The sequence below is a fragment of the Pygocentrus nattereri genome, chromosome 26, assembly GCF_015220715.1.
Source record: "Pygocentrus nattereri isolate fPygNat1 chromosome 26, fPygNat1.pri, whole genome shotgun sequence".
Lineage (NCBI taxonomy): Eukaryota > Metazoa > Chordata > Actinopteri > Characiformes > Serrasalmidae > Pygocentrus > Pygocentrus nattereri.
This window is the reverse complement of record NC_051236.1, coordinates 20,745,147-20,759,773: the sequence shown is the minus strand read 5'-3', so window position 1 is coordinate 20,759,773 and position 14,627 is coordinate 20,745,147. Positions and strand designations below refer to the sequence as shown.

General features: G+C 38.9%; 1 protein-coding gene across 3 annotated transcripts; it reads left to right on the top strand.

Moving 5' to 3' along the window:
* The first annotated feature begins 1,590 nt into the window (after positions 1-1,590).
* On the top strand, positions 1,591-14,371 carry traf3ip2l (TRAF3 interacting protein 2-like). 3 transcript variants are annotated; one of them, XM_017720936.2, is made up of 12 exons: positions 1,591-1,934; positions 2,156-2,210; positions 2,881-2,950; positions 4,111-4,206; positions 4,709-5,397; positions 7,723-7,765; positions 7,899-7,966; positions 10,223-10,320; positions 10,563-10,631; positions 11,749-11,862; positions 11,970-12,044; positions 13,848-14,371. In XM_017720936.2, the coding sequence occupies exons 4-12, from the start codon at positions 4,166-4,168 to the stop codon at positions 13,992-13,994; spliced, it is 1,344 nt and encodes a 447-aa protein (XP_017576425.1). In that variant the 5' UTR covers positions 1,591-1,934; positions 2,156-2,210; positions 2,881-2,950; positions 4,111-4,165; the 3' UTR covers positions 13,995-14,371. The 3 variants fall into 3 exon arrangements, with proteins under 3 accessions (XP_017576425.1, XP_017576434.1, XP_017576442.1); XM_017720953.2 differs by having other exon boundaries at positions 1,592-1,934; positions 7,902-7,966; XM_017720945.2 differs by lacking the exon at positions 2,881-2,950.
* The last annotated feature ends 256 nt before the right edge of the window (positions 14,372-14,627 follow it).

Below are 14,627 nucleotides of genomic sequence, written 5' to 3'. Positions count from 1 at the left end.
GGGACAGGGGCTTGTTTGCCACTGTGCTACATCACCTTTCCATTTAACAACATTCAATAAGCGTTTGGGAACTGAGGACACTAATTGTTGAAGCTTTGTAGGTGGAATTCTTTCCCATTCTTGCTTGATGTACAACACTGCTCAACACTTCGGGGTCTCTTGTCGTATTTTGCACTTCATAACGTGCCACACATTTTCAATGGGAGACAGGTCTGGACTGCAGGCAGGCCAGTCTAGTACTCACACTCTTTTACTACGAAGCTGCGCTGTTATAACACGTGCAGAATGTGGCTTGGCATTGTCTTGCTGAAATAAGCAGGACGTCCCTGAAAAAGACGTTGCTTGGATGGCAGCATATGTTGCTCCAAAACCTGTATGTACCTTTCAGCATTAATGGTGCCTTCACAGATGTGCAAGTTACCCATGCCATGGGCACTAACACACCCCCACACCATCAGAGATGCTGGCTTTTGAACTTTGCACTGATAACAATTCAGACAGTCCTTCTCCTCTTTGGCCTGGAGGACACGACGTCCATGATTTCCAAAAACAGTTTGAAATGTGGACTCGTCAGACCACAGGACACTTTTCCACTTTGCGTCAGTCCATCTCAGATGAGCTCGGGCCCAGAGAAGCTGGCGGCGTTTCTGGGTGTTGTTGATATATGGCTTTCGCTTTGCATGGCAGAGTTTTAACTTGCACTTGTAGATGGAGCGACGAACTGTGTTCACTGACAGTGGTTTTCTGAAGCGTTCCTGAGCCCATGTGGTAATATCCATTACAGAATGATGTCGGTTTTTAATGCAGTGCCGTCTGAGGGATCGAAGGTCACGGGCATTCAATGTTGGTTTTCTGCCTTGCCGCTTAGATTCTGAATCTTTTGATGATATTATGAACTGTAGATGATGAAATCCCTAAATTCCTTGCAATTGCACGTTGAGAAATGTTGTTCTTAAACTGTTGCTCACAAAGTGGTGAACCTCACCCCATCCTTGCTTGTGAACAACTGAGCCTTTCAGGGATGCTCCCTTGATACCCAATCATGACACCTGTTTCCAATTAACCTGTTCACCTGTGGAATGTTCCAAACAGGTGTTTTTAAGCATTCCTGAACTTTTCCAGTCTTTTGTTGCCCCTGTCCCAACTTCTTTGGAACGTGTTGCAGGCATCAAATTCAAAATGAGTGAATATTTGCAAAAAAAACACAAAGTTTATCCGTTTGAACATTAAATATCTTGTCTTTGTAGTGTATTCAATTGAATATAGGTTGAAAAGGATTTACAAATCATTGTATTCTGTTTTTATTTATGTTTTACACAACGTCCCAACTTGGAATTGGGGTTGTGTGTGTGTGTGTGTGTGTATGTATGTATAGGTAAATTATTTTTTTCTTCTTCAGCCTAGTACCTGACAGACTTCCATTCGTGCTGTCTGAAAGGTGCCAGACCCTTCGATGTGTTTGTACAGAGAGGTTGTAAAGAGTCAGCGGGCCTCAGGGCTTGTAATGCTTCTTAACGGCTGCTGTTTTTCAACAGCTTTCAGTGCAGCTGCTGCTCTTGGTTCATGTGTTATTGTGAAGCACCTGAAGTAAAATCTCTTATAAAAGCCCATCACTGGGTGCGAGACGGCGGTAAAAGTGAAACTGCCTTATTGAAATTCTAGAAGAGCGTCCTGAGCTGTGCTCCGTGCTCTGCTACTGGGGACTTTTTGTGAGAAAAGTAGGCGGGCCGACCTACGGAGTTCACTTACTGAAAGCGCTCAGGGCGAGAGCTCCAGTCGAGCTGCTGCAACCCAACACCTGTGGAGCCTAGCTTAGCTTTCGGAAACATCGACCTGTAGCCTCAGATTTAGTCACGACTCCCTTGTCTGAGATTGGCGGTGGAGGAGGGTTGAACTTCCCTTGGTTAATGTAACTTCGCTGGCTGAATCGTGAGGTGAGTTCGCCCATTGAAGTTGAATGGCGTGTCTTGGCCTGTCTGTTTTTGTCTTTTAGCGTTAGTACAAATGACATTAGGCGGCTGTCAGGAGAAAAAGCGTTGATGGAGATTTCTGTGAAGTGACATGCCCTGGTTTTCTGGTCTAGCTTTTTATCAATATACGACTCTAAAAACCTAATATTTTGTTTCTCGCTCTCTCTCTTCTGCTCTTTCCTCAGATACATCTGGTCCAAATGGAGCTCAGGTGAAGGTGCCCACAGATATCAAGTTAAAGTGAGTGTGTTTTCAGGCGCTCAGCTCGAGCCTGTAGTTTTAGCTTTTAGCTCTTGCTGTCAGAAGGTGGCCTCACGTGTCGTGTGTGGAAATCCCAGCGCTGACAGGTTGACCAGTTTTAACTAGCTGCACCACAGCTTTGCTTTCTCTGCTGACTTTGTGTTGATCAGACAGCTGGATGTTCTGCTTATGGCACATACTTTTCTGAGACCATGCCAGTCTTATGCGTCAAATACACATTCTTGATATAACGCTGATGTTTTTAGCTCTTTCTGCACCAGAAAATGGTTGAGATGAAAATGAAATTCAGAGTGGGTTGATGTGACAAACTCAATTCTAGACACACTGGCTCAGAATTGTTCACACTAGTGGTGAAACCCTTTGGCCTAAAGCATATTTATGAAATACTCATAGGGGAGAGAAGCACATGCAGGGCATCGTAAGGCAGAAACGGATTATTCTTAACCTAAATGGAATAAACAAATCATGATGGTGTCTGTTCTCATGTTATTTTGGATAGGAGAAATAATGGCTGGATTGGCATAATAAACATTGAAACCCTTGGTTCCTTTTAACACCAGGGTAAAGAAACCTATTCTGATCTTTCTCTACTTCAAACCCCTTCGCTGGGAATGACTTAGTTTACATCTCACTGATTTCTGTTTTTCAGAAATTCTGAGAAGTCAGTGAAATTCCCCTTTAAATCAGCAATTTCCCGGTACCTTTTAAAGACATGTGAGGTATGTTACTCTTAGATCCTTTGAACTATTTGCATATGCTTAAATGCTTTAAAAGTTACAATTATTTTCTTTTCAGATTGCTCTCCCCAATAATGGTTTTCAGCAGTCTGCAGCAACCGTCCAAGAAAGAGAATGCTGTGTTAAAGATATAAGAATTTCTTTTTTTATGATTTCGTGTTGTGTTTTGTATCTTTTGACATCTTTATTCCTAAATGAGTGAAACAGCTAGAAAAAAGAAAACCCCTTAGTCTGGTAGAATATTTGACGCACTGCTGATGTTAGCAACAGGCTTATCAGCCAATCACAGTCGAAATTTTGGAACAAACGTGCTCATTATCTCATAAGACTGACTGGTTAGGTATTGAAACTCAGCTGTGTGTTTCTTTCTCTTGCTATGTCTCTCTTTCTGTCTCTCTCTTCCTCTCATTCTACTCTTTTCTGTACACCCCTTTTCCCACACGCACGAACATATTCTTTGCCAAAGGCCATAGAACCTTCAGGAACTCTGATGATTAAGTTGGCCTTAGCTGTGTCTCCAACCAAACCTGTTCTGTGTTATTGCTCTGGTTCTGTAGCTGACAGCCTCGCTTATGTAGCATAATGTCACAATTGAGTTTCCACAGGATCAATGTAGTTTCCCCTGGCGTTGTGAACTGTAATAATACACTACAAACAGAGCTAAAGAAAAACCCCCTGAGTACCTCTCACTCATCAGCTTTAACTTACTCCGCTGATGAATGCTTTGCTCTGCTTTCTTTTTTTTTTCTTTTTTTTTTTTCTGCAAAAGTTCCACTGATACTCTTTATATTGTCGTTCATTGCCTTTGAGAAACTTGATGTGGACTAAGACTGCAGTTATGATTGTGTTGTGTGAGATAAGGCATATGAAACATACAGATTAACACAATATTTAATAATTGATCTGCCTCAATGATCGGTCTGCATTAGCACAAGGAGCAACAAATGTAAATGTTGTTAGAGAAATTTTACCCATAAAACATGATAAACCCATAAAACAAAAGAAAGCTTTGGTCAGAATTTTCACCAAAAAAAAAATGTTTGAATGCTCATATCAGAACTATAAAGGCCCGTGTTGCAATTAAGATTATGGGCAGTGGTATTAATGTGGTTTTTCAGTAGATTTTGCTTATTTACTTGCAGGTTTATCAACCAACTGGGGCCTTGAGATGGCATCAGTCATTTTGTAACTGAAAAAATGATGTGCAGTCTTCACTGTTCTGGCTCACCATCATACAGGTACAGTCCAATGATTTAGTCAGACCACAGTTCAGCTTGCTTGCTTATTATAACACGTCATCATCACGCTAGTATTAGTGTGGACATTTGTAAGCATTTTTAAAGTAGAGCATTTTACCCATGTAATGGACAGTGGGCTCTGTCTGGGTGGGTAGGATGCCCCCCCCACCCCCTCCACTCAGCGTCTGCTGCCAATTCTGTTATGTCTGCAGACATTCTGCATCAAGCATGATGAGCTGTTCAGCTTGAAAAGATGCAGGGGTGCCACACATGTCCCATTTGGTGGCACTATGGGATGAAGGGAGACCTAGCTAGTGGGTAGAATTTACAAAGAGTAAATTGAGGGAGAAAATTGGGTAAAGAAAAAACATACTGTGCTGTTTACATCCATTACAGGTCCCTGTGGCCTCTGCTGAAGTGAATGTTTTTTTCAGTTGTGTTCATTGATTGTGCTTTGTGCTTTTTTCTTGCCAGTCCTAAGTAACATTTCCCAATCTGTCAGCTGTAATTTTCAGTCACTCAACATCCCAGAAGAGAACGACGAAACTATGAGTAAAACCAATGCTGAGGACACCATTCCAGACGCAGCTTCTGTTCCGGAGGCTAGCAGTGTTAGATGTAAGGCTGACCCCCAGTTTTCACCTGCTGACCCCATGTTGCCGAGCAGCGAGCCTTCTCAAAGTACATCAGCGGCTACCTCTGACTTCTGCAGTAGCATGAGCAGTGATGCCCAGTCCAGCTACAGCCCCTATCAGCCTCCCCTGGGTCTCCCAGCTGGCTACAGCCCCCAGACGCCCTTCCCCAGCCAGGCTGAGGTCTGTTTCAGTACCCTGGAGCCCCACAAAGAGGACTGGCTCCACACAAGCTCATACAACAGCCTAGGGAGAGGATTCTCCAATGGCAGCCATCTGTCCTGCCTAGTTTCTGGAGATTTCTATGGCTATCAGAGTGAGGCCTCTTGTTTACACTCGGTGCCAGGCATACACAGTCCAGGTGGGAGCAGTCTTGAACAGCCCCGCTCGCTGCACTCCATCCCTACAGCATTAGCTCAGCACGGCTACTACCCGCCCCCATGCCCATGTCCTTCACACAGGCTTTCTTGCTGTAGTCAGAGCCCACTGGATGCTGGTTGCTGGGAAAATCAAAGGCTCCATCATGGGCTGCAGTACCACATGTCTTATTCATTTTCATGTAAGTGCAGCAGCTCTTTTCATCTCTCTCTGTCTCTGACTGTGCGTTAGATTTAATATGACATTATATATATATATAAATAAAAATCTGTCAGGGAACAAAGAGAAGCTGTATGATGTTAGACGTAATGGAATCAATTATAATACAGTAAAATAAAGATTATTTTTTTTAGCTAAATAAATGTTTTAGTTCTTCAAACATAAAAATCTTGGTTCGTTGTCTGTGTTCTAGTAAAAGTATATGTAGCATATCTCTGTTGTCGGATGAAAACCTCGTATCTCCAAAATGGTAACTTTACAGGAGAAGGAAAAAACCTACTTTACTTTTAATGGAAGTCAATGGAACCAGAATTTGTTCTAAGTAATTTTGGGCCGTTTCTTTTGGTCCATTCGTCATGAAATTTCCCCCTAATGTAAAGGACAACCAACTTTTTCAAATTATGACTAATTATGACTAATAAAAATTTCTTCCGACAGCAGCGATATATGTATGTTTTATATTTGTTTTCTGATCAAAAGCACTGAACATTGAACATGCCAGCTACCATTTTCATTATGTGGAAATATTTTTATGAATGGACCAGTAGAGATGAATTACCTAATTATCAAAATAAAATCAAATTACCAAATAATTGAATTTACTGTAACATACATTAAAAGTTGCTTCTCTTAAAGGTACCATTATAAAGATACAGTATGAATCAAATATAATTTTGTTAAACTTTTCGTAAAGCAACCTAAAAAAAAGTTCAAGTTTACCAGGGGTATCATGTACTGCATATGTAGATGATACAGTTCTGCTGGAAATCTGTTTTGGTATATTAGTCATCTAATTATTATCACTACTGGTTCAAATGAGGCAAGTACTGTTTTGCAAGAACAGGTAAATACATGTCCGGAAAAGTGCAGTGGTGTAAAAAAAACATACATAAATCGTGAAGTAAAGCAGACATACTGATAGAAGTTCTCAGTGACTGTTCAAAATTCTCAAATATAGAAGTACTCAGCATTGCAGTGTCTATTTTTAAATGTAATTATAATCCGTATTCCTGGCTTATGTGTTTTTGATCATTGTAATCGTTTTCAGTTAGAATGCAACAGCTCTTCTCAACTGTGTGCAAGATTGTCCAAGCAAACTCTTTAAACATTTTAAAAACAAAATATTTCCCATTTTCATTTTTTTCCTCTAACATGTAACTCAATGTATTTGAGGGAAAAAAAGAAAGCATAAAAAAAAAATTACCCATGTGAAGTGGATCATCAAGAAAAGTTAGCTACTAGAGTCATATTCAAAAATTTGGGCACCCAAACCTCTGCACATTTTATTGGTTATTTGCTGATTTTAACATAATGGGTTGAAAATAAAACCTAAAATGTGGTCTGTGCAAAAGTTATGACACATAATGTTTCTCAATATGTTAACCTTAGTAAGTAAATAGGGTATTGTCCTGCAACTACACTAAATTTGCTGGAATGTGGCATATTTAAGTTTGTTTTCTGTAGAGGATGCTAGCTTATATTCACTTAGAAAATCAAGAAAACTTCACCATTCACCAATATTTGTATGGATATTTGCTCATTTCAGTACTTCAGATGATTAAAGACAAGACACTTACATTGTGTTCTGGAGTGTCACTTTCACCTGTATCTAAATATTTCACCCTTACAGTATCTGGATCACTTTACTCAACTTTAGTATAGTTATCACCTTGCAAAGATGTGTGAAAGAGAGTGGAGGGTGAAAGAGAGCATAGTTTGGCATAGCTTGTCCCAAGATCCTTGTTGTGGCTTTTGTAAATGTCACTTTTAACAAATGTTTGTTTTTCTTTATAAGAAAATGTCTTTTTACAGCTCTGTATTAATATTATTGGCCTCTCATTGAATCATTTGATTCATACGTTTTCAAAAGTTCACCTTATGAAACCTTTGCAAAATGTTCTGTTTAGGAAGGAAGGAAATCTAATAACTGATAAAAGGCCAAACTAAATAAAATGGTAGCATAATAGCCTGATGTCCAGTCAGTTACTTGATATTCTCCAATTAATGCAGTTACTAAATCTGTCTTTTTTTATGAGACATGCGGCTGTTCGGTGTTCTAAACGTGCTAAAGATACCCACAATATAAAGTGTAGATTAACGTAATTTACCACAATATCGATAATGTTGTCATATCGCCCAACCCTCACAGTCCTGTCTGGTGAACTTGGGGACTTTTAGGAGAAAAAGCCCTGTTTTGTTTATTTATCAACTGAGTGCTGATGTCAGTCAAATTATGTTTGATGTCTGATGACTGTGATATTTCACTCTCTCACTTTCTCTTTTCCAGCTCCCAAGATCAGCAAGCAGTCAGATCAAGAGCTTCTTCATAGGTAGTATTTTCTCTTGTTTTGAGTGTGATAAGTTATTTTCAGCAACAAAATCTTATTCTCAGAGGAAAATTATCACTGTCAAAGTGAAAATGTTTATTGGTTTATTGCTGTGCTTGTGTTGAATGTGTGAAAGTAGGCACCCGTCTGTTCAGCCTCAGCCAAAGAGTGTTCCAAGCACAGCACCCCTCTCTCTGGAGCAGAGTGAGTAATCCCTGTTTTTGCAGTTATTAGTTAATGGAAACGAAAATATACTGCCCTCCGCAAATATTGGCAACCCTGTTAAACATGAGCAAAACAAGCTGTAAAAAACATTCTTTATTGCTTGTTCTTTTGAGCTTTCAGTAAAATCATTTTCCCAAATCTATGTGGGCAACAATTTTTGGCACCCCTTCGTTTAATATTTTGTGCAACTCTTTGCAAAGATAACAGCACTGAATCTTTTTCTGTACTGCCTAATGTGACTGGAGGCAACATGATAAGGAATCTCCACACAGCATCTCCCCAGATCCTCCAGATTCACCAGGTCCATGCTTGTGGGCTCTCTTCTTCAGCTCAGGGAAAAACCTTGGTCAAATCTGTAAACCATGTAGGTGTTGCTTTTGAGGTGTGTTGTAGATCATTGTCCTGCTGGAAGATCCATCAACAGACCACTTTAAGCCCTCTGGCTGAGGTAGTCAGGTTTTGATTGAATATCTGTGGCTAGAGTCCACAGTACTATGTGTCTAAACAAATTGTCCAGGTAATTTGAAAGACAAACAGCTGCACAATGTCACAGATCCACCACCACACTTCACGGTAGAAATGAAGTATTTTTCTGCATAGCTGTCTTTGTGTTTATACCAACCCCACCTCTGGAGTTGGTCATTGAGACTTAGCAATCCTCCCAAACAACTTGGTGCCATCAGATTGTAGTTTTGGAGACCTTGACACCTAACTAATTTATGCAGTTCCCTAGCTGTGATTCTTGGAGATGTTTTGGCCACTCAGTCCATCCTCGTCACTGTGTGAGTGGTCAGTATAGACACATGTCCTCTTTCCGGCAGGTTCTTAACATCTCCAGTTTCTTTAAACCTCTTACTTATTGCCCTGATAGTGTAAATTGGCATTTTCAACTGTTCAGCTGTGCATTGTTGCTTTATTCTTTGGTCTTTCTTGCAGTGATGGATGACTGAAGGAATTTGGCCTGTGTGTCACCTCATGTTTAAACCCCAGTTAAACAGAAAGTCATGCCTGTCCATTTAAGTGTTGTTAATTGCTCAATGCACAACATAAAATATGATTGGGAATTTACTTCAGATACATTTCACTCACAAGAATTCCTAGGGATGCCAACAATTGTCGCACACATAGACCTGAGGAAATGTATATTTAATTATCAGATTGAGGCTTTTCATTTAAATCATTGTGTCTGATTTTGTCAATTATTTTAAATGGAAAATCAAAAGGATGAGCAATAAAGAATTGTTTTTACAGCTTGTTTTGCTTATGTTTAACAGAGGTGCCACTATTTGTGCAAGGTACTGTATATACTAAGCTGCCTGTCTCAGATCCAAAACTCCATTTGTTTTTTAAAACATTAGCTGCTCTTTACATTGCATGCAGATTTTATGAAGATTGAACCAATAGCAACCTGGAGATTACAGAGTTTTGTTCCAACATCAGTGATATGCTGTACTCATATACACTACTTAAGTTTGGAGTCACCAATAATAAAAACCCAGTTCATTGAAGATGCATATATACAGTGATCACATCATGATGCAGCTACTCTTAATGCATATCAGCACACTTTATAGGCTTCAAATAATAGTAGGAAGTTACCTGATTCCATAACAACTGAGAAAGCTGTAAAACACTGAGAATTAAGTTATAATAAAACAAACATCTACAGTGCACGGTGTGAAAAGTTACTAAACCTCAAGCAGATAACCTTTTTAAATATGATTATAAATAAATAATGATAGTATTTCAGTCTACACACTTTGACACTGAATCAGATTATAGCATTAATATGAAAAGTGATTCCAAACATTCGAACGTCAGTGTATAGTAACTATATTAGGAAAAATGTACTATATACTGTATAATGCAACTTGACTTTAAAGAACATTAGAAAAGTGATATGACTTCATATCACAAAGCATTACTGAATGCTTTAACCTTGAGTCCATGTCAGCATCATGGTTCAGAACACTGGCAGAAATTTACTGGCATTTCTAGCTTTTAATTTAGCTAGTGGTGCTGATGTTGGAAATACTGTTGTGATGTTTTTACATTAATTTCTCTCATGTCTCCAAGGCTATTTACAGCAACCAAGTCATCAAACGGTCAAGCCAGGCATTTTAAAACAAGAGAATGGTTCAAGAAAGCACTTTTCCTTGCGCAATCGCATGTGGGTTTTGTGGTGGTGTTATTTTTTGTATTTCACAACTCTTTATCACCTGTCTCTTGCTGCAGGGAAGGTGTTTGTCACTTACGAAGCAGACAGTGATAAACATGTTAAAGAGGTCATCAATTTTGTCGCTCTGCTGAGACACAATGGCTTCTACACTCATGTAAGAGAAAAAAACAACTTGATACTGTGTGAAACTGAGTAATGAGGAATTTGAAATCTTTGGAAACCAATCTTACAGCTGAGGGTATTTTTTTTAAAAAGATGCCATAAACACTAAGGTGATAGCCTAGTACAGATTTCTCTGAAACACTCCTGCACTTAGATCCTGTTTACAATTCTGGCTAGTGAGAACAATGAACTTGATTCAGGTCAGTAACTGTTACCTGTGCTCTTTATTTTCAGATCGACATGTTTGAACAACATTTCAGAAGCATCAGTAAGATAGACTTCATGGAGAGGTACATTGCTGAGGTAAGACGTTTTATGCTTTATGTCCCTTCGTCTTCAGGCCCCTGGTATTAGGGCCGTCGTGAGCAGGTTTTCACTGACGATTAGTTGTCATCTAAATAATTGCAATTAACTATATAAATGGCTTTTATTGTTCATTGGATGCAGACATTATAGTACAAGCCTAAAGTGGCCAGATTGGCTTAACAGTAGTTAATACCTGTTGTACTCACAAAATGACACACTACACTTTTGAAAGTGCCCAAATACTCACACAGATGTCTACAGAATCACATGTAGAGTCCAGCAAGGGTGAAAATATGTCCAAAAAATACTCATTCTGCTAGTACACATGCTAGACCCGTACTTTGCACATTGTAAGGTTTACAGGTATAACTGCGTGTGTGTGTGTGTGTGTGTGTGTGTGTGTGTGTGTGTGTCTGAGTGCGTGATGGTAGGAATGCATATTTTATTTTATTCTATCTTGTTATATTTTATATTTATTTTATCTTATCCTCTACATGTGAAAGTCTATTTGGTACTGTACACTGTGAGCTCCTGTAACCAAAACCAAATTCCTTGTATGCGTAACGCACCTGGCCAATAAAGCTTGGTTCTGATTCTGGTTCTAAAAGCGTTAAAATGAGCTAAATAGCTAACGAACACAGCAGCATTACTCAGAGCTGCCCTCTGAACGCGTTTGAGCACCAGCTTAGTTAGAAAAAGATATGAAATGTCTCAGTAAATGCATTTACTGTTTTTACATTTATTTGTCTCAACCCAACTTACCCGTTTGCCATTTTGCTAGTTGCAGAAATCAAACAACTGGAAATGAGTCCAGTCTGAAATAATACGTTGGTATAGAATGAGACTATACAAGTGGTGTGATGATGAGATATTTATCTTCTGAAAAATATAAGGCTTTGACTTCAAATGTGATAGAAATATGATTCTTAAGGCTGTAAGGAAACATCTTGAATATAGCGGGTACATTTATAGACAGTCTGTGCTGGTTTTATGTTAAATAACACAAAACAGGCATCACTTCCCGTAATCTTGGAACTGTTCAATGAAAAAAACATTCTTCTGAAACCAAAACGTTTCTGTTTCTCAATGAAACTGTCACTTTTTTCCCTTTCAGAAAGACTACCTGATCATTATCATCATCAGTCCAAAGTATTATGAGATTGTGACCAGTGCTGCATTATGCTTGGAAAACGATGAAACACTTAACACTGTTTACATCCACAAGCAGGTATGAATGTGTTTTCTAATTCTTTTGTTCGTTTCTGAGCAAATCTCAATTTCTGTGGAAAGATCACTAGTTTCATAGCCTTTACTGTGCTGTGTTTTGCCTTTCAGTTACAGAATGAATTCATTCAGAACGGTTGCAAGAATTTCAGATTCATTCCTGTACTGTTTCCTGGGGCCAAGAAAGTAAGATTCATTCTGCAATAACTCCTTTTTAAAAAACACAACAACTTTGGTACAACAGGTACAAAAGTAATTGTTTGACAAGCATTGGATTTAAAATGCTCTTTATCCTATGCAAGCTGAGCTAAAAGGTGATTGGAGATGAAAGCAATAGTTTAGATTATGAATTAGGATTAGTCTGTAGTATTAAAGTAGTGTTAACTTAGAAATGTCAATGCCCACACTCAATATACGTCAATTAAACAAGTCTATCATGACATGTCAGCTTCTTAAGGAAAAAGATCTTCTGCTAACCATCCACTAGAAGACTTTGAAAAGACTAAAGTCTGACACACACTCACATCTAAACTCAATGAGTTCTTAGTCACAGATTTTGATTTTACAGAGACTGGGGATCTTGCAGTACCACTGTTTGCGAAACTGCAACTAGATTGCTTATGAGATTATTTTCTGTCATGCTGCTGTTGGAAATTTGCAAGAAGAAAAACTGTACAGCAGAAAAGAAGCCGCTTTTGGCCACAGCTGCCCTACAGTGCTTTGTTCAGAAAAAAAAAACTGCCAAAAAGACAAGACACCACAGTTTCTGTCCACCTTTTTTCCTTCTCCACTCTATCATAGTACGTATGGGAAGACGTGTCAAAGAGACACTCATGCCTACTCCACAGCTCCACTCCTTTTGCACAGTCCAACAAAACACATCTTTGCTCTCGCTCTCACTCTCTTATTCTTTCCCTCTCTCTGATATGTGCAGTTTCTCTTTCTTGCTTTCTTTCCACCCCCTTTTGCCCCATCTGGAGCAGGTGAATCTGACCCTGAATGAAATTATGGATGTTGAGAATTATAAAGTTTGGGGCTGGTTAGAAAATATTTGTGGCAATCCCCTGAGCTGACCTATCAGCTGTTGACCGTGTCCACTTAATTAATGGCGTAAGCAAATGATGATATTAAACATGGTCGATTTTATTGGAACATCAAGACAAGAAAAATACTGACTTACTGACTTACTGACTATACAGTTGAGATGACAGGAGCCTGCAATGACTCAAAACTTTCACAACTTTATTCCGACATTGAATATTTGGCGGTGAAAGTTTAAGCTGCTAGCAACCCTAGATTCTCTTCACTAGATACAGACTAACTTAACGGTTGCTGCATTTTAACCTTACTAAACCTTTTAACTTGCTTATTAAACTAGGGATGCAACAAGAAACAGTTGCATAAAATCAGTAAAAAGCAAAAAAAATGTTGATAGTTTTATACTTAAATCCACAAGTATTTTTGCAGTTCGAAATTCAGTACAGTAAAAAGTGCAAAAATTTCAGGCGCCTACAGTCAAATTACATGTTTTGTTGATTTTGAAAGTGAAAATAACTGAACACATCCTCTATAGAGAACACATCTCTGCATGTTTCAGAGCAGAATTACAGGTATTTGGTCAATTTAACTGAAATAACGACAGAAAAATACTGCCACTCTTCAGATGGCATTTTTACTAGTGTGGCAACGAGAGTCCCCAGAACCAAAGTTTTGAAGAAACAACCACAACATGAACAGACAAAATTTACTTACTCATTTCACTGCTAGTATTGATAATTAAAGATCTTTAAGTGGTTGCAGCTTTAGATTTAACCACCATTTATAAAAAAAAACAAAACATGGATCAGATTTCAGTATCCAATCAAGAGACCTTATTCACTGTTAATTGAACTTGAAATAGATTCCGGTGATCATGAATTGGGATCTGTTGCACTAGATTTAGGCTTTGTGTTCTGTTCTAACTTCTGTTCTAACCTCTGTCATCACCAGTGCCACGTTCCCACATGGCTCCAGAACACACACATCTTCTGCTGGCCCAGAGACAGAGATGACATACTTCGTCGGCTCATGCGAGTGGAAAAGTACAACCCTCCCCCCATAGGAGAACTGCCCACCATCGTCTCCATTCCAATATAGTGAGGGTCTCCTCTGTTCTGCAGGTGTGAGTGCTGATACATAAGGCTCAGTGGAGGACTGTTAAAACTGTGACTGGCTGTGTAGGAAGAAGTCAGCTTTGGACCAGTTTGGAGCTTCTTTCTGTTTTTTTAAATGAAATCTTACATTAACTTCTGGCAAATGTTTATACCATGGAACTTAAGCTGTGTGATGAAGTTTAATGTGGATGATTGTTCATTCTTAGATTTAAAAAAAGGCTAGATTCAGTGTTCAGTCCTGTGCAAAACCCTTTATTCATTTAAATTTAATTTAAAGACAAATTTAGAGTACACGTTATTTGCTATCAGTGCCAGGAAACATAATAAACAGAAAATTACACAGAAGCCTTGATGACTAAATATGTGTGTGTTTTTTTTTTTTAATTATTATTATTTATTTATATTGTGTTATAGTCCTTTATTACAGCTTCCATCCTTTTCAGGAGACTCGCTTTCACTGTTTTCAAGGAAATCTGCAGAGATGTTTTTCCACATCTTCAAAGTTTTAGAAGGTGGTAGCACTTGCTGATTTCTCAAGATCCAAGTAATTCCGTGATATTGATATTGAGGCCTGGACTCTTGGGTGGACAGTCCATTGTTCTGATACAACCAGCAA

Bases quoted from the DNA above. Each gene is read 5' to 3' on its own strand.
- traf3ip2l (XM_017720945.2), top strand. From the start codon at position 4,166: ATGATGTGCAGTCTTCACTGTTCTGGCTCACCATCATACAG. The intron at 11,863-11,969 runs GTATGAATGTGT...TTTGCCTTTCAG, and splicing joins CTGTTTACATCCACAAGCAG to TTACAGAATGAATTCATTCA. The intron at 12,045-13,847 runs GTAAGATTCATT...TGTCATCACCAG, and splicing joins TGTTTCCTGGGGCCAAGAAA to TGCCACGTTCCCACATGGCT.